This window comes from Bos javanicus, chromosome 16, assembly GCF_032452875.1.
Source record: "Bos javanicus breed banteng chromosome 16, ARS-OSU_banteng_1.0, whole genome shotgun sequence".
NCBI classification, from domain to species: Eukaryota; Metazoa; Chordata; class Mammalia; order Artiodactyla; family Bovidae; genus Bos; species Bos javanicus.
The window spans coordinates 2533522-2557020 of NC_083883.1; the positions used below are offsets into that span (position 1 = coordinate 2533522).

Here is a 23499-nt window from a genome sequence, read left to right on the forward strand (position 1 = left end):
TGCAGTCCAGTCAAGTACTAGAGGCCAGGGGTGTCCAAGGGCTCTGGAATGCCCTGGAGGAGCAATCGGCTCTTCTAGGATCTTTAGGGAGTGATTCATAAAGGAGGAGCAGCCTCATTTAACTCATTAATTTCTTCCGTTTTGACTGCGCTGGGGCTTCGTTGCTCTGCGCAGGCTTTCTCTAGCTGCAGCGAGCAAGGCTGCTCTTTTTTCTGTGGTGCGCGGGCTTCTTGCTGAGGGTGCTTCTCTTGCTGCAGAGCAGAGCACAGGCGCTCTAGCTCCAGCTTGGTGGCTGCGCTGCACCGGCCCAGTGGCCTCGCGGCATGTGGAATCTTCGCAAGCAGGGATCGAACCTGTGTTCCCTGCACTGGCAGGTGGATTCTTAGCCACTGTGCCACCAGGGAAGTCCAAGGAGGGGCAACATTTGAACTGGGCTTGGAGTGAGGTCTGGGTGTTTTCTGCTCAAGAATGTAAGCCTTTCAGGCATGGGCACCCTGTGAGCTGCAGCCCTGAGGTGTGAAGGCGCCTGTTCGCACCTGCATTAGGGTCTGTGAGCCTCAACACTGGAGGCCAGGCCAGGCTCCAGAGGGCCCTGGCCGTGGGTGAAGGGGTTTGAGCTCATCCATAGCCTGCTCCAGGGTCCGGTATCTTTCTTTCTCCTCCCACGCCAATACCTTATGAACCACTCAGTGTCACTCTGGAATGCTCTTCAACTTATAGAGAAGCAGGATGGTTCGGTAAAAACACCGTGGAGTCTTAGAGTCAGAAAGTTCTGGACTGGAAGCTTTTGGTTTTTGAATCTTGAGGTTGGGCCGTTTACCTAAATTCTCTGAGCTGCATTTTCCTTACCCATAAACTGAGGCAGTGGGTTGTCCTTTTTGGCAGTCATTGTAGCCATTGGAAGGAAGTGCTGAGACACAGCAGTTGCCCAGGATTTGCCTCATGGGAGCTGTTGGGGCTGCGCTCTGCTTGGTCTTGCCAGTGCCATCACCCTTCCTGTGCCTAGGTTTCTATATCTGTAGGGGGGAAACGGTGCTCTGTTTACTTCCTTCCTTGATTTTCCAGCTGGTAACGGGTCAGGCTGCCCACTTTCTGGGTCAGGCCTGACACCCAGGGCCAGAAGGATCAGCCGCAGCCTTCCCAGGGCGCTAGCTGGGCCTGCTGGACCGAGTGCAGTGCTGACCTCCCATAGTCCGGCCCAGGTGCTGCCCCCTAGGCAGCAGTGGGTTCCTTGTCCTGCCTTTCCCGCAGCTCCCACAGGCCCTCCAGGTTCCTCTAGCCGTTGCTCTGCGAGTGCTTGTGGGGCCAGTGGGCGCTGAAGGCCTGTGGACCCCAGAGGAGACCAAGGCCTGCTCTAGACTGTGTCCTCGGGCCTGTCACGCCACCGCTAGGAACCTCGCTTTTCCCATCAGCAACTCGGGAAGGACCACTTGTACCCTTCCTGGGAAAAACTGTGTTGCTGTAGCAGTAGAGTCAGATGAGGATGAAGACAGCTACCCTGGTGATTTTTGTTGCAGTTTCAAAATCCGGTTGTGGGGTTAGACACTTAGTCACAATTCTGCATCTGTTCTTGGTGGTGCCTTCCACGCACAGGTCCTGCCATGTGGCTCATCTCAGGGATGCCTCGTGAAACCTTGTCAGTTAGGAAGGGCGGAGGGTGCCTCATCCCTCGCTTTGTGCATTGGGAGACTGAGATGTACAGGCAGGGTGGTGGGGCCTCTTAGTTCGACACTGACTGTGGGTCTGAAGAGATGAGGCTGGTCCACGGGGCCAGTGTGCCATGTGGCAACGCACGTGGGAACCATGGTGGGGTGTTTGCAGGAGCCCCTGGCCTGCTGCCCCTGGTTTGGGGGAACTGGTGATGGGAAAGGGCTAAGGGCATCAGGGAATGCCTGGGGTCTGAGGGCCTCTTGACAGCTGCAGGGAGCCCGTCCTGGGCCCAGATCTGGAAGGATAGTTGCCTTGGCAGAGGCCACCATCCTCCTCCCCTCCTTTCATTTGCTACCTTGGCCATGCTCCGTTTTGTCTCTCTCCTCTGTACTCAGCGTTTCTCAAGTAGCCTTCCTGGAGAGGTGAGGTCAAGGAGAGACGTTGATACGAAGGGGAAGGCGGGAAGATGGACTGGGAAAGTACTCTGCAGTACCCTGGCCAGGTGGTCAGATAGTAGCTTCCTAGGTAACCCTGGAAACAGCTTGAGTAAGAGACAGGCAGAAAAAGTAGAGGCGACACTTGGATTCTTCTGAGGGCTGTGTACATATTTACATATAATTTGCATATAACCAGTACACTGAACACGATTTCTATAATGTATACCTAGCCACATTCACATTTGCCTCTTACTGTTGCTCTTTTCAAAGATGTCCGCCCCTGGCTCTTTGCTCTTGTCCAGCCTCACTCCTGCTCTGTTCTCCCAGCCCCTTCGCAGAGGGCAGGGAACGCTTGCGGGGAGGGACAGACAGCCAGCTTCACGGCAGCCTGCTGTCGATCGCCCTCCCCGGGGTGAGCACAGGAGGTGGTCCCCAGTGACCCCCACCTGTGAGTGGGACTCTGCGCCTTCGTGTTAGGTGCACAGAGTTCAGCACTTAGCAAGTGCTCAATGAATCTGAGGATAAATTGAGCTTAGCGATGAGGAGGGACCTTGGAAAATGGACGTTTCCTGTTCAGACTCCTCGGCCCCAGCTTTTGTGCCTGAAGACAGGTGAAAGTGAGCCTCTGGGGAGCAGCTTTCTCCCCTGTGGCCAGAGGAGGCATCTCTTTCTCTTCTTGGTCTTGCGGAAATAGTGGTGTGGATGCTGCTGCTGCTGCTGCTAAGTTGCTTCAGTCATGTCCGATTCTGTGCAACCCCATAGATGGCAGCCCACCAGGCTCCCCCGTCCCTGGGATTCTCCAGGCAAGAACACTGGAGTGGGTTGCCATTTCCTTCTCCAATGCATGAAAGGGAAAAGTGAAAGTGAAGTCTCTCAGTCGTGTCCGACCCTCAGCGACCCCATGGACTGCAGTCTACCAGGCTCCTCTGTCCATGGGATTTTCCAGGCAAGAGTACTGGAGTGGGGTGCCATTGCCTCCTCTGTTGTGCGGATGAGAGGAGCAGAAAAGAAGGGCCAGGCCTTCTATGATGTTGTTTTTCAGATTGAGAGCCTGTTACTAGCAATTTATGATGGCCAGGTTTGCAGCCAAGCACGTTCTGTTCTCCAGTGTTGAGGGGAGACTTGCAGGGCCTTAGCAAGAGGCTCAACAGGAAAAACACCCGGGTCGCTAATTTCAGGACCGACCATGCAGGGCCTCAGCCTGTGCTGGCGGCAGCTTTAGCGCAGGGCCAGTCTGAGCCCAGCCCCATGTGGAGAGATGCCCTTCTGAGTTGCACGGCCTCCCCACGGGACCGCAAATGGCTCCTGTAAGTGGAAGGAGCCCCCTCCCACCTCGGCCCACTGGGTCTTGGGTTGCTGATTGCTTTCTGTGAAATGGGGTCAAGACAGTGATGAGAGCAGAGTCACTGTAGTTTCTTGAGACGGCAGGGCCTGGGAACACTCCTACAGAGAAAGAAGAGCGGCTGTGTGAGAGAAGACCCCGGAAGAGGGGCAGCGGGCAAGATGACCACCCTTGTGGAAAGAATGGTGCACAAGCAAAGCAACCCCCTTTCTGCAAAAGAGCTGAGCTGGTGGAATTTAGCTCAGCGGCCGCGAGATCGGGGCAGTAGATAGCGCTCTGCGGGCGCAGGGCCCGTGTGTGTGCAGGTTGTCGTGTGGCGTCCCGGAAGACCATGGAGAGGCCAGGAGCAGCACCTGCGGCGCCCCCTCCTCCAGGCTGGCCTCCGCGCTTCCCTGGATTCCTCACCAGTCCCCGTTCCTGGAAGCAAGCCCCCTTTCTCCATCCGTTCCTCATGTAAGTCGGTTTCATTCTTTCTGTGATTTCCCTTCATTCTGTTCCCAACTGTTTGGCTTTGACTAGAAGCAGCCACATTAGCCATTCTTCAAGGGGTCCGCATCCCCCAGGTGGCCGAAGTGCCAAAGGGCAGAGAGCTTTGGTTGGCGGGGGGCTTCTCGGGGTCAGGTACAGTGCTGCCTGATCCCCGGCCTCTGCTTCATGCCTGGGAGGAGCCTCGTCTGCTTCCGGAAGAGCGAATCTCTCAAGTAGCCATTTCTTGCATCCCAAGCATGTCTCCAAGCTTGCTGCCATCAGATGGTTGTTGAAAGGCAGACTCATTGGAAGGATAAGAAGCTTTTGTGGGACTCCGGAAAGAGCCAAGGGTGAGAACGTAATGCGTTGGGTAGTGGGGGAGAGAGATGCTGGGCAGTGAGAGAACTGGCCTGGTTTCCAGCTGTGAGGATTCACTGTTATCTTATTATCCTCACACAGCTGACGGCCACTCAGTCCTGAAGCAGATTCCCTGTCCTCTCTTCTGTGGGTTGACATCCTTTTCTCCTGCTAGCTCAAGGCTCTTGCCAGGGGTCCGTGAAAGCGTGAACTCAGGTCTGATCCAGCATGGATAGGTTTGTTAGCTGTGGAACACACGCTCTGGGCCGAGCACGAGACTTGGGGCTCCACTAGCAACCCCCATCCCCTGCTAAGACAGATGTTAGTAAGGCGCCTCCGTGCCAGGTGCCGTGGAACAACGGCGACTAAGCTACCAGCCAAGAGGTTGAGGAACCCTGCTGGGGTAGAAACAGGGTGGGGGGGTGAGCTTAGAGAGCAGTTTGGAAGAGATCTTCAAGGTCAGAGGGAATCTTGAACGCAGGCCAAGGAGCCGAGACTTGGTTGACAGTGAGGAAGCAGAGAACGTCAGAATGGGTGGCTCATTCATTGAAGCCGAAACCTCTCTGTTCTGCAACAAAATTCCTGCAGAACCCTGTGCTTTTTCTTTCCATTCAAAGACATTTTTGCTGCTTTCAAATTGTGCTGAACCACCTGGTAACAGAGACAACTCTCCTTCCCCCGCAGGGCTCTGGGCTCCCAGGATCGGGACCGAGCCTGGCAGCCTGCGGAGGGGATGTTCCTTCTCCTGGTCTCATGACCACACTCACCCAGGCTTCAGTCCCACGGGTGAGTGAGAGCAGCCAACTTTCTGAGATGTGCCATTTCTCCATAAATGAGCAAACTCATTTTGTTCAGGCTTGATGAATGTTAATCTCTAGATGTCTTTTTTAAAGGCAATGGTTTGATATATTTTTTAACAACTAAGATATTCAGAGTATGGATAAGTTTTCAATTCAGTTCAGTCGCTCAGTCTTGTGGCTTCCCTGTCCATCACCAACTCCCAGAGTTTGCTCAAACTCATGTCCATCGAGTCACTGATGCCATCCAACCATCTCATCCTCTGTCGTCCCCTTCTCTTCTCACCTTCAACCTTTCCCACCATCAGGGTCTTTTCAAATGAGTCAGTTCTTCACATCAGGTCGCCAAAGTATTGGAGCTTCCACTTCAGCATCAGTCCTTCCAATGAATACTCAGGACTGATTTCCTTTAGGATGGACTGGTTTGATCTCCTTGCAGTCCAAAGGACTCTCAAGAGTCTTCTCCAACACCACAATTCAAAAGCATCAATTCTTCGGCTCTTGGCTTTTTTATGGTCCAACTCACATCCATACATGACTACTGGAAAAATCATAGCTTTGACTAGACCTTTGTTGGCAAAGTAATGTCTCTGCTTTTTAATATGTTCTCTAGGTTGCCCATAGCTTTCCTTCTAAGAAGCAAGCATCTTTTAATTTCATGGCTGCAGTCACCATCTGCAGTGATTTTGGAGCCCAAGAAAATAAAGTCTGTCACTGTTTCCATTGTTTCCCCATCTATTTGCCATGAAGTGATGGGACCGGATGCCATGATCTTAGTTTTCTGAATGTTGAGTTTTAAGCCAGCTTTTTCACTCTCCTCTTTCACTTTCATCAAGAGGCTCTTTAGTTCTTCTTCACTTTCTGCCATAAGGGTGGTGTTATCTGCATATCAGAGGTTATTGATATTCCTCCCGGCAATCTTGATTCCAGTTTGTGCTTCATCAGTCTGGCATTTCGCATGATGTACTCTGCATATAAGTTAATAAAGCAGGATGACAATATACAGCCTTGACATACTCCTTTCCCAATTTGGAACCAGTATGTTGTTCCTTGTGCGGTTCTAACTGTTGCTTCTTGACCTGCATAAGCTTTACTCCATACCTCATCATGTGAAGGCACTGGGTGGGGTTGGGGAGGAGACCAAACCCTACCCACCAGGAAGCAGTAATCTGTCTCAGGAGGTAAGACAGGAGCATTGGAACCAGCTGCGTTGTGAGAACAGAGCTTTTAGCTGAGTGGGCCAGGGCCCCAGAACTCTTTTTCTTTTCTTTTTTAATATTTGTTTTAAATTTTTATTTATTTATTTATGTGGCTACTCTGGGTCTTAGTTGTGGCATGTGGGATCTAGCTTCCTGACCAGATATCGAACTTGGGCCCCCTGCATTGGGAGCTCGGAGTCTTAGCCACCGGGCAACCGGAGAAGTTCCGTATCAGGACTCTTGAAGACATTTTTGTCTCTGTGGGCTTGGTTTCAGAGGCTGGGTGCAAGGTGGAGTTAGACAGATCCCTCTTTGCATCCTATCTCTGCTTCTTCTGAGCTGGAAGATTTCTGGTAAATACTAGAACTTTCTTTGAGCTTAGTTTTTTCACCTACAAAGTGGGAAAAGAATACCTACCTCCCAAGTTTAAAAGGATTCAATGAAGTGATGTTATATATTACAGTGTCTGGAGTATACTAGATTCCAGTTAGTGGGAGCTGATGTTAGTATCATGGCCATTATGGTGGTGGTGTTGGGATGATGGTGCAACTCTCCTGCAGACTGTCTGGATGTGGGGGCAGCTCCTCCCTTGGGTCATGAGCATGGCTTACATGCGATTTGGGAAAGGGAGAGTGTGGTGAACAGACTCCGTCAGCTGTGACACCTCTCTCAGCCCCCCATCAAATTCTTCCTTCAGATGTGTACAGATGTGCCACGTGACCCTGGCCAAGTTACTTAGCCAATCTGTGCTTCAGCTTCAGGAATTATAAATTGCTGCTGACAATCATACCTGGTACTTAGAGGATTGAATAAAAAGGGTTACCTGGAAAATTCAGACACTGTCTGCTATGGGGGGCGGTGGGGGTGGAGTTCTTATCCAGGCATTTGCTGCTGTTACTATTGCTGTGATTATTCTGCTACAGGAGTGACCCATATACTCCTGTAGCCCAAAGAAACAAGGGCAAGAGCTGCTAACCCAGGTGATCCCGGACCTTGGAGCAGGGGTAGGGTGTGGGGTGGAGGTGGGCTCGGGTGTGGACCCCAGCGTGTGGACCTCACTGTGCTGGCGCTGGAGGGCAGCCCAGAAAAGACGGTGAACTTTCTCACCCACCACCTGCAGGCAGGGTGTCGCCAGGTGGAGCATAAATGATAGTTTGGCTCAGTGTGTGCGGCCTCTTGTCCTTTACCCGGTGTTGTCCCTTGATCGAGTCACTAAGGGTGACAGTTCCACACCAAGTAGAATGGACTTCTGCAAAACTGGTGAAATTCGCTTGTAAGTCTGAATCGCTTGAAAGCATGAAACCACTGCATTCACCAGACCCAACCAACTGCTGGTGAATTTTTATAATTCATAGTAACAGACCGCCTTTAACTAACCTTTGGACTCTGGGCACTCCAGAGCTCCTGCAGGAACCCAGCAGGAAGTGGAGGCTGTCCCCCAGCACCCTGCAGCAGACAGGGCTGATTGGTTTGGGTGCACCTGCGGGGAAGCTGCCTGTTCTCCAGAGTCCTTGTGCTGTGGTTTTGGATTGGAGGCAGGTGGACCTTCTGTGGGATTTGGCTTCCACCCTTTAGCTTCAGGTGCCTCAATTATAAAACGGGTTTTGTTGCTACCAAAAATGCCTGTGAGGTGCTTAGCTGGTGCTCACTCAGAAACGTGGCAGGAGCTGCCACTGTCTTTCTGCTGATGCGGGCTGCGGCCTGAAGGTGGGAACCAGGGCCTTAGCCGCACCTGTATTTCTGCAGCATCAAAGACCTTGGAGCCCTCCCCGACTTAAAGTTTTATCTCTGAGAGAAGAAATAATCATTTATCCCATGAGCAAATGGAAAAACTGAGACCTTGCGAGTTTGGGTGGTGTGTCCCAGGCCCCACAGTGAGTTCCAGGTGTCCAAACCCCTAACAGTTGTAGGGGGGTTTCTAAACCATCAAGTGTGTGAAGCATTTTGACATTTAGAAAATCACTATGCTGAGGCTCCAAGCCACACAATGTGTATGTTGACTGCCAATTCATAGATAGGAAAACTGAGGCTCAGAAAATTAGGACTTACCTAGGATTGTACCTTGATTTTTGTGGCAGAGCTGGGGCTCCAGCTCAGACCTCCGGCCTCCAAATCCAGGGTTCACTTCCACCGTGCACTCAGAGTTATCACGTGGGTCTGTGTGATCCTCTCTGCAGTGACTTTTCCCCTCCGAGCAGGTAGATCTGTTAGGGTGACTAGTCGTGAGCCAGCAGGGAGAGGGTTAAATTCCTTCCTAAGCGAGGGCAGGTTTTGAGCTGGGCACCTCTAGTGACCCCGTCACTGACCCTCACCCCAGGTCAGGGCGCGGGCTGTGGGGGAAGGGAAGGAAAGCAGCTCTAAGGGCTGGGTGGGGACGCTCATCTCCCTTCTTCGCTGGACAAAGACGGACAGGTGCCAGTGGCTCTTCCCAGTCTCCATTGACAGTCCCTAAGGTTCCCCTGTGGTGGACGGCCATCAGCAGGGCCTACCCTCTCACTCAGGCCCTGGGGCCCCGGCAGCGCTTAGAGACATTGGAAGCCCTGTGATGTGTTCTTGGGTAAGTGGGAGCTGGGCTAGTTTTTTTACCTGTAAAGGCACCAGTAATAGAGAATGAAACATCAAATGACCCTTCTGGCTGGATGGGACTTTGGTCCCCGCCTGTGATTCACTAAAGAGGAGAAGGAAGATCAGGGTGGCCCACAGAAGCCAGCGTCTCTGACGTAAGTGGTGACTCTGAACACTGGGAAGGCTTCTCCATTCCCTCCTCTCCCCAGGCGGCCCCCACCCCAGTCACCCCCTCTGTTAGCTCAGACCTATTTGAAAGCATGTGTTTGAGTTATTGTCCCTGTGTCCTCCCTAGATGGACCTCAAGGAGGTCGAGAGCTGTAGAGTAGACTGCCCAGGGCTGCTCAGCAAGTCGGGGATGGGGAGAGCTGTTCTGGAAGCCAGGCGTCACCAAGCACTTTCCTTGAGACTGCCACCCCAAGAAGGACAATTGAGGAAAGGATTTCCAGGAAAGCAAGGAGCTGACTTAAAGGAAGTGAGCAAAATCTCTTCCTCCATCCCCGCCTTCCTGCCCCCAGACCCTTCCCCTCCCCACTGCTGCTGCTGCTGCTGCTAAGTCACTTGAGTCGTGTCCGACTCTGTGTGATCCCATAGACGGCAGCCCACTGAGGAATTCTTAATACACCTGTCTCTGAGTGGCAGGGAAAAGCCTTTAATTGTACCTAGAGGCGAGGGAGGCACTGAAGGGAAAGCCTGCTGACTGGTGGGGCAGGTCCCAATCTATCTGGCTCTGGCCCTTATGGACACTTCAATTAATGATGTTAATGATGGCTTTGCGCGCAAGGGGCTCTCCGAGGCAGCTGGTCTCCAGGCTGCACAGCCCCGATACCTGGCCAGACCTGAGTCCCCAGTCCGTGAGTCTGTTTTATGCCTGTCTGCAAGATTAAAGGTGCCATGAAACTGTAAATTATTAGCAGTTTCATGTTCTCCATCTTTTTTTGTGTGTGTGTGGTGACATACATATTAATGAAATTGACCGTTTTAATAATTTTTAATTGCATAGTTTGGAAGCATTAAGTACATTTGCATTGTGCAACTGCCCCTGCTGTCTATCTCCAGAAGGTTGCCTCCCCCAAACTAAAACTCTGTACTTGTTAAATAATAACTCCCCCTTAGCCCCTCTCCCCAGCCCCTAATAACCTCTATTTTACTTTCTGTCTCTGTAAATTTACTATTGTAAGTACCTCATACAAGCAGAATCAAGAAATACTAGTCGTTTTGTATTTCACTTAGGCTTATTACATTTAACATTTTCAAGTTTCCTCCGCATTGTAGCATGTGTCAGATCTCCTTTTTAAGGATGATGATATTCTGTTCTTATCTATACCACGTTTTATTGTATCCGTTCACTCTTCCACAGACACTTGGGTTGTTTCCACCTTTTGGCTGTTGTGAATAGTGTTGTAAAAGCACGGGTGAGCAGCATCCCTTCGCGGCCCTGCCTCACATCCTTTGGTTATACACCCAGAAGGAGAATTGCTGGATCGTATGGTTATTCTATGCTTCAGCTCTTAAGAAACCACCGTACTGTTTTCCATAGCAGCTGTAAAATTTTACATTCCCACCAGAAATTGTCTGCATCCTTGCCAACATTTTTTTTTCTTTTTTTTAAAAATAGTAGCCATCATAATGGGTGTGACATGGCAGCTCACTGCGATTCTCCATCTTTTGAAGGGGAAGTCAGGCCCCAGGAAGTACTAAGACATGTCCTCCGCATTGCAGAGCAGCTAGGCCCGGGCCCATGTTTCTGGGTCTGTGTCACAGCCTCCATCCTGTACTTCTGCTCCTCAAGAGGAGGCAGACGAGGGGAGGGTTTATAGATTAGGAGGTTGGGATTAACGGATACACTCAACTGTATATAAAATAAAGCCAGTAAGAACCTACTGTGTACCACAGAGAACTCTTCTCAGTATTTTGTAATAATCTTTAAGGGAAAAAAATCTGAAAAAGAATGTATATGTGTAACTGAATCACGTTGCTGAACACCGGGAGCTAACAACATTGCAAGTCAACTAGACTTCAGGAAAAAAAGAAAAGTAAAGAAAAAGAGGAAGCAGGTGAGGCCCTTCTCCTACCTTGCTCTTTCTGCCGATTGTCAGGGCCCTTTCCCTGCCTTCTGTCACAGGAGCAGAACAGCCTTGGCCCATCAAAAGTGTCTGGAGGGTGAATGACCTTCAGGGGGAGAAGGGGCTTTCAGTGATATTGAGATTTAAAGAGTTGGATTGTTTTAACCCTGGGCATTGGGTAAATTACGGTACAGCCACTGCAGAGATGTGCAACAATTACAACTGACTTCATAACGAATTTTCTTTCTGTTTTGCTACACTGCATGGCTTGTGGGATTTTAGTTCCCCAACCAGGGATCCAAGGCAGGCCCTCACAGTGAAAGCACAGAGTCCTAACCACTGGACTACCATGGAATTCCCTGAAGAATTTTAAATAATTTCCAGTTTTTAGTAACAGGAAAGCTTCCTCTGATATTACGTGTATATGGAGGGGAATAGTGTAAAACTTCTTTATGAGCTTAATGATGAAAAAGAAAACTAGACACAGGAAAAAGATTTAATGGAAATATGCCCAAGCGTTATCAGCTGCTGCCACCTCTGGATTAATGTGAAGTGGGTGACTTTAATTTTTTTGTCTTTTTGTTATTCTAAATTTTTCAGATTATCTATTGTACATTGAGTACATATTCCTTTTATAGTCAGAAAAAAGATTGATAATAAGATGATGGCCGCTCTTCATTTGGCACATGTGTTGAGTGATCTGTGAAGTATACAGCTCTGCTCAGGCTGATGGTGGGACGCTAAGGTGTGGAGGTGTGGGGACAGAGGGCAAGGAAGGAAGGTCAGGACCCCGGCGAGGTGATCGCTGGGGGAGGTCAGGGACGAGGGCATCTCTGCGCCCTCCGATGCCGCCCTGAACTCATGACATTAGGACCCTGGTTTTGAATCATTTGATGTCTGCATGTGGCATTTGCCTTTGACTTTTCTCACTTCAGCTGAGCTGGGACCTGCCTGGACCCCTTGACCCCCGTCATGAGAGCAGCGGTGGCCCTGCAGAGGTTAGGGTCGAGGGGTGGGCGACTCAGCCTCCAGTGGGTGATTTCCCATGGCTCTTAGGACCTCGAACACGTGGGAGAGAAACCAGCATAATCCAGCGCTTTAAAGAAAGTGCTCGACAGCCAGTCTCTGGGCCAGTGTTTTGCTCACCACTCATTGGCCATAAGCTTTGGCAGCCTCCTTAAGGCTTTGTGTCCTCAGTAGTTAAAACAGAGATGATAATAGTAACTATTTCACAGGGCTCAGGAAAGTATTAAAAGAGCTAGTTAATGCCTACTGATGGCCCCTGGCTTACTGTGTGCCTGATTCCTGTTGTCTGGTTGAGAGGAAGATTCTGATGCTAGACCTCCTGGACCCAAACCACCTCTGTGCCTCAGTTTCTCCATCTGTAAAATGGAGATCATAATACCAACTATCTCAGATGGTTATTGTGAAAATGAAATAAATTGCTATAAATAAAAGTGACTAAAATAATACTCAGCACATAGTAAATACTTAGGAAATGTTAACTATGATCAGAGGGGTGCACATTGGAGTGGCAACCAGTTATGTGTGGGGGGCACCTGCCAACTCATCTGACTGTCCCAGGAGTCCCATCTCACAGGTTAGTGCCCATCATTCAGTTGTTAAATACTTTGAATGTGAATGTCCCCACTATTGTTATTACCACCTCGCGCTCCAGATGTCAAGATTCCTATCTCATCCCACCGCTTTGCCAGATTTCTCTCTTGTCTTAGTTGAAATGGTCCTGCTCAGTTTCCAAAGGGTGCTGGTGCTCGAAGTTGGGGTCCCAGACAGACTGGGGTGCAGGCTGGCTGCTTTGGAGATTGCTTGATGAGCATTTTAGATGAAATTGGACACTTGAAGCTGTTCTCCTCCCCTTGCTCCCCTGCCCTTTTAAGAAGGAGCCAAAGCCAAGAAAAAGCAACGATTCACAAATACAAAGGGGACCATGAACATGACAGACAGGAGAAATCTTCCGCAGCAGTGTTGGCTGCCGGTGGGCCGATGGGGTAGATAATGGGAGAGGAAACATGGCCTTTGCAGAGAAATAGAACGGAACACTTTGTTCACTGGAAGAATGAACGCTGGCTGCTCAGTAGGGGTTTCCGATGATGAGCTTGTCTTTGGGGAGATGATGGCGATTAGGTTTTCTCAAGGCGCAGGTGGGGTCCCACCCAGAAACCCTGGGGTGGGGAAAGCCACAGACCTGAGCAGGGCGCCCAAAGGTGAGACCAGTGCATCCCAGTGCAGCTCATGGGCCCCGGCCGCCGACTGCAGTGCCGCCAGCCACTCTGTCCCTCCGTTGTCTGCCCAAGCCGAGAAGCGGGGTGTGCAAATCCCTCTGGAAGTCCCCGAACCTTTTCTCAAATTATATCTTTTTATGGAGCCTTAGGGAGGTAGAGGGGCTTCCCTGGTGGCTCAAATGGTAAAGAATCAGCCTGCAATGCAGGAGACTCTGGTTCGATCCCTGGGTCGGGAAGATCCCCTGGAGAAGGAAATGGCAACCCGCTTCAGTACTCTTGCCTGGAGAATCCCATGGACAGAGGAGCCTGTTGGGTTATATTGTCCACAGGGTCGCAAGGAGACTGAGCAACTTTCAGTTTTTTACAAGGAGGTACATCCCAGGGAGGAGAGGATGAGGCCACGTGTATTTTCTGATTATTTGTATGCCAACTTTCTGGGTCAAGACGGTATCCTGTCAACACTTCCCTGGACATATATTCTGTACCAGATTCTCTAAGCTTATGATTACCTTCTAATTACAAAGTAGGTATTGGAATCTCTGTTTTACGTGTGAAGAAACTAAAGTTTTGAGAGACTGAATCTTCCCCCCAAGTTTCCAAAGTGACTTTGGGTTTTTTTGGTTAATTCTTCCTTGGCCATGACTCAAGAAACAACTGGAATCTTGTAAGTGGCAAAGACAGTGGTGGCTTGATCTTTGCTGGACCGGATCCTGTTACCTGGGTTAGAGGGAGCCAGGGCACAGCCAGCAGATGAGAAGACATGGATCTGGGCATTAGTGCTGGCTGAGTTCAGATGCCTCCACTGGGCCTTGCGTGGGTCAGGAGAAGGAGAGGTGAGGGCTTGCCCAGTGCCCTCAGCCGGGTGGTGTTCTGGCACGGCTTGCTCTTTTTCCTCCTCTCCCCGTGGTTAACACTTGGGGCTACCCCACAAGACAGGTCTCTGCTGAGGCTGGTCGGCCCGGACTGTATGCGGGCCCTGGACGGGACCCTGCTTGTGCGAAGGAGCAGACGCGCGCGCCCTCATCCAGGCGGGGGGCCTGGATCTGGTGCTGGGAGCGGAGGTCAGCACTGCAGCTGCCCCAGCCCTGTGGCCCAGCTGCTGATGGGGCTCGGGAGGGGCTGGAGACAGCCTCAGGTCCCGAAGCAGGAGGGCCCCAGATGAGGGCCTCCAGGAAACACTGTCTACTTCCTTGGCTTTACCCAGGTCGGTGGGGCAGCCCCTTCCTCCTGGGAATCTCAGCGGCCCTTTCACGCTGCCTCTTCTGTCTCTGAAGAGGAGACTCAGGACTCAGACGAGGCTCTGGGTGGGAACGGCACCGCCCATTTCTCCCAGCCTTTTAAGTCCTTTGGGGGTCAGCTGAACCTTGGTAGATGCCAAAGCTCCGTCTGGAGCTGGATTTCTGTGCCGGTGATGTAGGGGGCTGACTCCTCTTACAGGCTAGGACGGGCTCCCGGGGGCTCGGCGCGCCTCAGTCTAGCTAGTCTTGGCTGCTCTGCTAGGTGATGTATTACCTTGGTCAGCTCAGAAACAGCCCAGGGACGGGGGGTATAGGCCATTGTCTCCACCTGGTCTGGGCTAGACAGGGCCACACCATGGACCTGTTGACCCCCAGGGCCCACAGAGGCCGAAGAGAGGGAGAGCCTCGCAGGAAAGCTTTGTTTCAAGCCTGTGGCCAGCCCAGCCCCCAGCTCTGAGTAAACAGCAGAGATAGGATCGGGCGTAGCCAGGAAGGGTGGCAGGGTGCGGCCTGGGAGAAGAATGGCAGGATGTGGCACTGGGCACCGTGCTGGGCACCCACGCCTCGGGCCATTGTTCAGGGCTGCCCAGGGCTCTCAACTCTCAGGGGCCCTGAAAGGAAGTGATGTTCCTCTGGGACCTGTTCCCCTGGCCCTGCCACTCCCGGCCACATGCTTCCTCCCTGGCAGTGCCCTCTGCACCACCCACGCAGGGGCGGGGGTCTCAGTAGAGGGTCAGGTGTGTGCCCAGCGGGGAAGTGTCGTCACTGACCCTCCTAGGAGGGTCTGCCTTCCTGTAGCCCTGGGTCTGAGTCACCCGTCATGCTCCGATGACTGGAATTTATCTCTATCTTTATCTGTATCTAGATGTGGGGAGGGGAGGGCTGTTGTTATGGAGGGAGGAAGGTCTGAGAGTAAAAAGTCCTTTGATTCCAATCTGGCTGGGCTGGTTGTTGTCTGATTGGGAGAGGAAGTGGCTGGTGATTTGTTTGGGGGTAGAAAGGGGCTTAGTTTTTGTGTGCCTAGGGTGGGAGGGGGTCAGAGGGGCTGGGAGAGGGTTGACTGTAGGCAGGAGAAAGAGGAGCTTAGCCCCTGGAGTGTGCCTGGTTGCAGACTCCAGAACTGGGCTCTGCACCCTCATCCCTCTGTGGGGGGCAGGCATCCGCTGCCTTGTCCTGGGCGCGGGATTTGGAGTCAGCTCAGAGACTCAAGACTCTGCGGCATCCAGGGTGGGGCTGGCCGGAGCCCTCTCCCCCTAGGGGCCTTCACTTCTCAAGATGCTCAGGTGAGGTTAAACCCAGGAGGAAGGTGGCGGAGGGCCTGTGGGGTAGGTTCCCCGGAAGGGAAGGGAAGGCAGAGCAGGAATGCTGCTCCGTGCCCCAGCTGGTTGAAGGTCCTCTGACTGTATTCCTAAATCAGTATGCCCAAACAAGCCAGGTGAACCTGACCTTTCTGGGCCTCAGTTTCTCCATTTATAAAATATGAGTAAGACTGGGCGAGAAGGAGGAGATTGGGAACACAGAAGCGCTTCTACCCTAGTGAGAGCCCTACCAGGGTGGCCTCTGACCAGAACCTGGGTGGGAACTGGGGGAGGCCAGTAATCCACATCTCCTGAGCACCAGAAGAGTCTGACTTCTGGGCATCTGGGGAAAGGGGAGGCTGTGACCGCTGACCTTAAAACCTCCTGAAAAATCATGTATATATGATTGAAGCATGGAGCATGCTTTGTAGGGAAGGGGTAATAAGGGAATTTTTTTTTTTTTTTTAAGTCTCTGGAAAAGACTTAAGGGAAGACTCCACGGGGTCTTTAAATTCATAATGTTTGGAAAATGTTTCTTACTGTCCCAAGGTAAGAACAAAAGGAAGTGGACTTGCCTTGCTACTAGGGGATTGGGGTCATTCACAGGAAGAGCTTAGCAGCAAGAAAGATGCAGCTGAGGATAACTGGCTGTGGGAGGTGGGGGTGTGGGAAATTAGCCCCAGACAGCAGCATCCATCTGATGATGATGAGTATAGTAGTTGTCACTTAGGCATTCAGATCTGCCTTGTCCTATGCTGCTGAGCTGTATTATACTCTGAGTGTTGTACAAATGTTTATTGAGCACCTATATGTACCAGGCACTGTGCTAGACTGCAGCTATACTGATGAGCAAAACTAAGCTTATTTTCACAGTGTGGGGTTGGATGGGTTCTCAGGCTAGTGGGCCAGTCAGAAATAAAACAGGTGAAGGTATCATTCCCAACTGTGAAAAGTACTTTGAAGTCACAAGTTCAGGGTGCCAAGAGAATGTAAAACAGGCACATCTTAATAGGGTCTGGAGTGTTAATGGAAGGCTAATAATCTCTTCAGCTTTGGTCTTCTCTTGTGGCTCAGCTGGTGAAGGATCTGCCTGCAATGCAGGAGACCTAGGTTCGATCTGTGGGTTGGGAAGATCCCCTGAAGAAGGGAAGGGCTACCCACTCCAGAGTCCTGGCCTGGACAATTCCACGGACTACAGTCCATGGGGTTTCAACACGGAACAGCACTGCTGCTCTGCCTTCCCTTGCAGGGTTGCAAGGTCGGACACAACTGAGCGGCTTTCACTTCAGTCTCTTCATGTTGGGAGTTTTGTTCCCATTTCACTGAGGAGGAAATTGAGATTTAGAGAGGTTATGTCAAGTGCCCGTGGTTACACAGCAATCAATTAAGCAAATTTAGGATTCAAATGGACTCAGGTGTGTCTGCCCCAGAGCCTTCTCTCTCAACCACCTGGCTCTAGGAGCATCCTGGGCTATATGGCACCTAATGGATGCTCACCCTGTATTATTTAATGTCCATGGACACCTGTGAGAGATGGATTATTAACCCATTATATGGATTAGGAGGCGGAGGCTCAGAGTTCGTTAGATTCCCACGGTAACACAAGTCAGTTGGTGGCAGGGCAGAGATTTGAATCCAGATTGTTAAACCCCAAAGGCTGCACTCTGCATCAACCCTGGGCTGTTGCTTCTCCATAAACCAATGAATCCATGGAGGGGACCAATGGAGAGCCAGGGCCAGTGCCTGCAGTGGAGACAGACGCCTGTGGAAATGAAGGGCCCTTTTCTGGGCTGCTAGCAGGATCTGGCAGGTAATGGGGGGTTGGGGAGGGGGAGTACCATGCCCTGGTGAACAGACTGACACCTCCAAGCTAGCTTGACTGGTCGCCAAGAGCCATTTTCTTTGTTACCAGGCTCTGTGTCAGAAGCTGGGACGGACTGTTGGGAGCACCCCCCCCAAAACAAAAATAATCCCAGTACCCAGTTGGGTGTACTCTTGGGAGTTAAGAGTGGGTAGAAAAGGCCATCAAGGTCAAAGGGAAGAGCTGTCTTAGTGCAGCAGGGTCCAACAGAAACATAATGTGAGCTACACTTATACACGTTTTCCCTAGCTACAATAAGAAGTGCAAAAAGAAACAGGTGAAACGAATTTTAACGATGTGTTTTATTTAACCCCAAAGTGTCCAAACTTATATTTGAACGAGTAATCAATAACCAATGAGCTATTTTACATTATGTTTTCGTCCTAGCCCTTCCAAAACGAGGGTGTAGTTTGTACTCTGCATGTTTCCACCGGGACCGGCCGTGGTTCAGGTGCTCAGCAGGGGGTGGCGGGGGACCCGGCCCGCCCGGCCCTGGGGTTCCTTAGGACCGAGCATCACCTCCTCTGCCTCGGCCTTCCGCGGCGGGGGCAGGGGGAGGGTGGTTCACAGCGGCACCGAGTTCTGGGGTGCGGCGGGCGCTGGGGCCCCCCGGGTGCCGCCGGGAAGCTGGGCCGCGTGGGGCAGCACCCTGAGGGTGCCCGGAGGAGAACCCCCCAAGACCCCGGCCCGGGCGGGGCGCGGGGGGGCGCGGAGCCGGCCGGGGATCAGAAGCCCGCGGCCCCGCATTGTTCGCCTGTCACACTTCCTTTGGCTTTATTGCCTTTGTCCAACACCCTATTGTCTGATTTCCTTTTGTCCCCCTTTCAGCGCTGCTGTCTTTTATTTTCCAGCCAGCCTGGTTGTTTTCATTTCTTTTGTCTGAAGTTCCTGAGAGGAAGGTTTTATTTTCAGCGGTTTGATTAATTCACAGCTTGAGCCCCGGGTTGTTTGTTATGTAATTGCGGCCCTCGGCTTCGGGATCGCGCCCCTCCCCCGCGCCCCTCCCCGCCCGGGTGGGCCGAGCGCCGGCTTCCTGGCTGCTGGCCGGGCCGCGCGGGGCGGGACCCAGACGCACCCCAGGGCCCTGCTGGGCCGCGCGGGGGTCTCTTCTGCTTTCTCCTCACCCTGCCCTTCCTGGGCCCCACACCAAGCCCCCAGGGCACCTTGCCCTTTGAAAGTGGCAAGAGAGTCTGGTCTGGTCTGGTCTGCAGGATGGCATCAGATCGAGCAGATACATCTTATTCGACTGGAATGCTTTCAGTTATTTGAAGTGAAATACTGTGCATGTGTACATCTGTCGTATGTAGCACATCGCATCATTCCTTGTAAGAAGCATTTTATACAGAGGTGATGTAATATACAAATATACTGCACCTGCAATTTAATTTGAGGGATGTTTTACTATATATAATTTTTGCCTTACGTTCCCCTCCTAAAAATGTAATGCCTGGGTAAACAAATTTTTTAAAAAGTAACACAGCTTTTCAAACTACTATGTATCAGAATCACCAGGAGGGCTTGTTAAAACAGATTCATGGCCTCACCCACAGAAATCCTGATTTGTGCCTGACCCATGACTTCACCTTTCAAACTAGCCCTCAGGCTATGCTGGCTGCCTCCCTGTGCTGCATTCCAACCGGCTGTGCTCTAACAAAGGCACCAAGCACTCTTCTGAACACCTTGTAAATATCAATTCATCACTTCACACTGTCCATTTTACAGATGAGAAAACAGGTATGGAAAGGTTAAGTAACTTGCCCAAGATTACTCAGCAGCTCCTGGAGTAGCTGAGGCAAGACCCATGCCTTCTTGGAACCTGCTGTATGTCCCAGCTGGTCTTGTCTCTGTGACTTTGGAGGGGGAGCAGGTGAGCTCTGGGCATTTGCTGCTCTGGCCTTGAGCCTGGCGTGACCACCGAAAACGACTCCCAGGATCCTGCTCAGCTAGTTGGTGATCCCACACGGCATGGTGTCAGCAACAGAAGTAGGAAATTCAGTCTCTGCTTTCATTACACCGGGGATTGCAGAGGCCCAGAGGGGGCCAGACTCTAATTGAGACTCTAACCAGATCTCTTAAGTATAATACTGTTCTACAATTAGACCAGTTCTATAAGGAACAAGGGAAATGGGTAGAAGCAATGGCACCCCACTCCAGTACTCTTGCCTGGAAAATCCCATGGACGGAGGAGCCTGGTAGGCTGCAGTCCACGGGGTCGATAAGAGTCGGGCTCGACTGAGCGACTTCACTTTCACTTTTCACTTTCATGTGCTGGAGAGGGAAAATGGCAACCCACTCCAGTGTTCTTGCCTGGAGAATCCCAGGGACAGAGGAGCCTACTGGGCTGCCGTCTATGGGGTCGCACAGAGTCAGACACGACTGAAGCGACTTAGCAGCAGCAGCAGCAGCAGCAGCAACCAGATACAAGAAAATATTTCTCGGAAAGCTACTCATCTCTTAGGTCACTTCAACTCACCTCACTTTTGGTAAATAGACAGATGGATTCAAGGAATAGTTGCAAATACTTCACTTTTATCTTGCCTCTTCTATAAGGAAAACAAAGAACAAGTGTATAGGGTAGTCAAAACTTGGTTTCACGTTAGGGGAGTAGGAGGGAGTGTGAAAGTGAAAGTCGCTCAGTCGTGTCCAACTCTTTACAACTCCATGGACCGTAGCCCTCTAGGCTCCTCTGTCCATGGGATTCTCCAGGCAAGAATACTGGAGTGGGTTGCCATTCCCTTCTCCAGGGGAACTTCCCAACCCAGGGATTGAATCCATGTCTCCCGCATTGCAGATGGATTCTTTACTGTGTGAGCCACCAGGGAAGCCCCTGGTGAGTGGTGGAGAGGGAAACAATCTGGCCTCTTCATAAAGAGTAACTGCTACTCAATCCCAGTTATTGCCCCAGGCTAAATTCAAGAGAGTCCAAGCCCAGATTTTTATGTGCTATCTCTTGATTTTTAAATTTTGATAACTAATTACAAATACGTACTTAAACATACACAGACACATACTGTATATATGATCTTGGTTTTACTGGGCTTGGAAACAGCCAGTTAAGTTTCTAGCCTTCTTGGTGGAACCCATCAGCCCGCTAGTCCCAACGCTGCAACAAGCAGGGTACAACAGAAGGCGGCCCAGTCTCCTCTAGGCCTTTCTATTAAAAAAAAAAGGCAGGGGTGGGGGCAGACCAGAATCTTTTCCAGTCACAGTGAGTTCCAAGTGGAGCTGGTCTTTTGTATGAGTGTACCTGTTTGGGGCTGGAGCAGCAGTCACTGCCTGGGGGCTCAGGTCCTCGTCCCGACTCTGCCCCTCCTCCCTCAGGATGTCTATGAGGAGCCCTGGCTCTGCCCAGCTGGTCCTGGATGAAGTTGGCACCATGGTGAACTGTACTGTCAAGGCAGAGGGGAAGAAGGAGCCCTGTTACGAGGACCCCCAAGGCTCGGCCACTGCAGCTGAATCGCAGCCTGGAGACCCAGCCCGCACCCCCCAGAATGGTGCTGACCCGCAAGCTCCAGCCCAGGTGCCCAGCACTCTCTTGGGTCCCCTAGGTCAGGGTCCCCAGCCTGCCTCTGCGGCTCCTATGTGTGTGCCCATCCCCCTGGAGGATGGGCCAGGCATCACCAGGGGCTCCTGGGTCAGGGTCCCCAGCCTGCCTCTGCAGCTCCTGTGCGTGTGCCCATCCCCCGAGCGGATGGGCCAGGCACCACCAGCCTAGCAAGGGGCAGGCAGACGGGTGGGTGGGTGGGTCAGGCTACCTGTCTGAGCAGGACATGGACTCACGTCTGTCCTCACTCACCTGATACTAACTGCTCGCCTCTGTGTGACTGGTCCTTACCCTTGAGGACTAGTTGAGAAGTAAGATACACGCATTTACAGTCTGGCTTAAAGCTAATCTACCAGCTTTGTCTAATAGTAGACATCTACTACTTTCAAATCTACTGCTGATTCGAGAAAATCAGTCTTATTACCCAAACCAGAGTTTAAATCACTATTAAAGACAATATGATTCCTCATCCTTAAAATGAAGGAGCTGAACTATATGAGTGGTGATGATTCTTTCAGCTCTTAAAAATTCCATGATTCCATTTAAGAGATGTAAAAGGAAATATATAATCAGAGGCAAATGAGAAAATAAATAAATTTAAATTAAAAAAAAAAAAAAAGGCAAATGAGTGAAAATGAGGAGAGTTTTAGGGCTCTGAGGAGGGATCCAGCCAGGAGGAGTAGGCGAAAGGGGGCTGGAAGTAGGGGTAGTGAATCAAGGAGGACTTCCTGGAGGAATAAGACTTTAAGCTGAGCCTTAAAGAATGGAGAAGACTCAGATGAGAAGAGGAGAAAGTGGGCAATGTCTGAAAGAGAATGGGAGTGGGGACCCTGAAAGTAACCAGCCAGGCTGGAGTGTAGTGCATGCAAGGGAGGAATAATTAATAGCTGACTTTTGGCCTTTGCCTCTGCAATGGCAAACCTCATTCACATTCCTTAACTCCTTTGATCCCAGCTACAATCCTATGTCAAAAGGAGGTATAAGTATTTCCATTTTCAGAAGAGGGAGGTCAGGTTCATAGAAGTTCAGGAACTCATATGGGATTAAGCACATTGTGAGTCAGTGAGCCCAGATCTCTTGTCTTAAAACCTTTTGTTCTTTTCACGAAATCGATTAAGCCGAGTCAGAGCAAAGGTCGGGAGGTGGGGAGAGAGGGCCCTACTGAAGGCTGGGAGCTGGGTAGATTCTGGGGTTCCCCAGGGCATACATCCCTGGACTGCTCAGCGCCACCCCCCTCCTGTCCCTCTTGTCTTAGGGTGACAGGGACATTCAGTGTGTCTCGCAGGACAGCAGCTCCCTGGAGAACAGTGAGTCCCCAGAACCCAGGAGACCAGGAGGTTCCGAGGCTGCTTCTGGAAGCCAGGAGAAGCTGGACTTCAACAGAAACTTAAAAGAAGGTGAAACGTCTGCCCAAGTTAGAGATGGGGGCCTGGTGGGGCGGTCTTAGGATGGTGCTTCTCAGCCTTCTGCCCAAGTTAGAGATGGGGCCTGGTGGGGCGGTCTTAGGACGGTGCTTCTCAGCCTTCTGGTGTTTTCCAGTTGTGCCGGCCATCGAGAAGTTGCTGTCCAGTGGCTGGAAGGAGAAGTTCCTGGGAAGGAGCTCTGTGGAAACCAAAGATGTCAAAGGTGAAGGCCCATGTGGGTGGGCAAGGGGGAGACATCTGAACCCCCTTCCCTTCTCTAGGCCTGCAGGGCAATTTCTGGGGTTCTTGGCTCCCTCACACATGACCTGTGCCCCTCTGGCTGCTGCTTGGCCCTAGGGGTCAGCACCATTCTCCACCCAAGCGCTGGACCTATTTCCGTGCAGCAGAGGCCTGGTGGGAATCAAGTCCCCTGGGACCCTTGTGACCTTGGGCATGTCATTGCCACTTCCCATATCTCACTATGAAATGGAATGTTCCCTCTCACTGCTGGAAATTCTAGGCCATCAGGACCTCACTCAGTACAATAAAGTGTGTTTGCTTAGGTTCACTCCCAGTGTGGTGGTTTAATTTTCCGAGAGGAAACTTTAAAATAATGCAGATCCCCAGATTCGAGACTCACAAAGGATAGGGACCTAGGCATCTGTATATTTCAAAGGTTCCCTGAGTAATTCTGATGCAAATGGTCTGTATCCTGGCACTTAGGAGTAACTGCTGTATCTGATATGAGCCGCACTGGAGACAAGTTAGACATCGCTAGCTGAGGGCCGTGTACCAGATCCACGACTGAGCTTTACATTCAGTTCCCATTACCCTCACAGCAGCCCTGTGAGGTGACAATCACGGTGCTTATTTATAGATTCAAAAAACCATAAAATGCAGAGAAGTTGGTCGCTTGCCCAACAGCTCCTGGGGGGAATGGGTTAATAGCGGAATTTGAACCCAGCTCTGTCTTGCTCCAAAGCCTGTCCGTGTCCCTCTGGACTCTCCTGCGGGACAGTTATCCACCTGGC

General features: G+C 51.4%; 1 protein-coding gene across 2 annotated transcripts in view; it reads left to right on the plus strand.

Annotated features, from left to right (window-relative positions):
* The first annotated feature begins 2981 nt into the window (after positions 1–2981).
* SOX13 (SRY-box transcription factor 13) overlaps positions 2982–23499 on the plus strand; it is a 30447-nt gene continuing 9929 nt past the window's right edge. For both annotated transcript variants that reach the window (XM_061381906.1, XM_061381907.1), the window contains exons 1-4: positions 2982–3882; positions 20843–21041; positions 22321–22462; positions 22605–22691. In XM_061381906.1, coding sequence (XP_061237890.1) covers positions 3761–3882; positions 20843–21041; positions 22321–22462; positions 22605–22691 — 550 coding nt within the window. In that variant the 5' untranslated portion in view covers positions 2982–3760. The remainder of the gene's footprint in view (positions 3883–20842; positions 21042–22320; positions 22463–22604; positions 22692–23499) is intronic.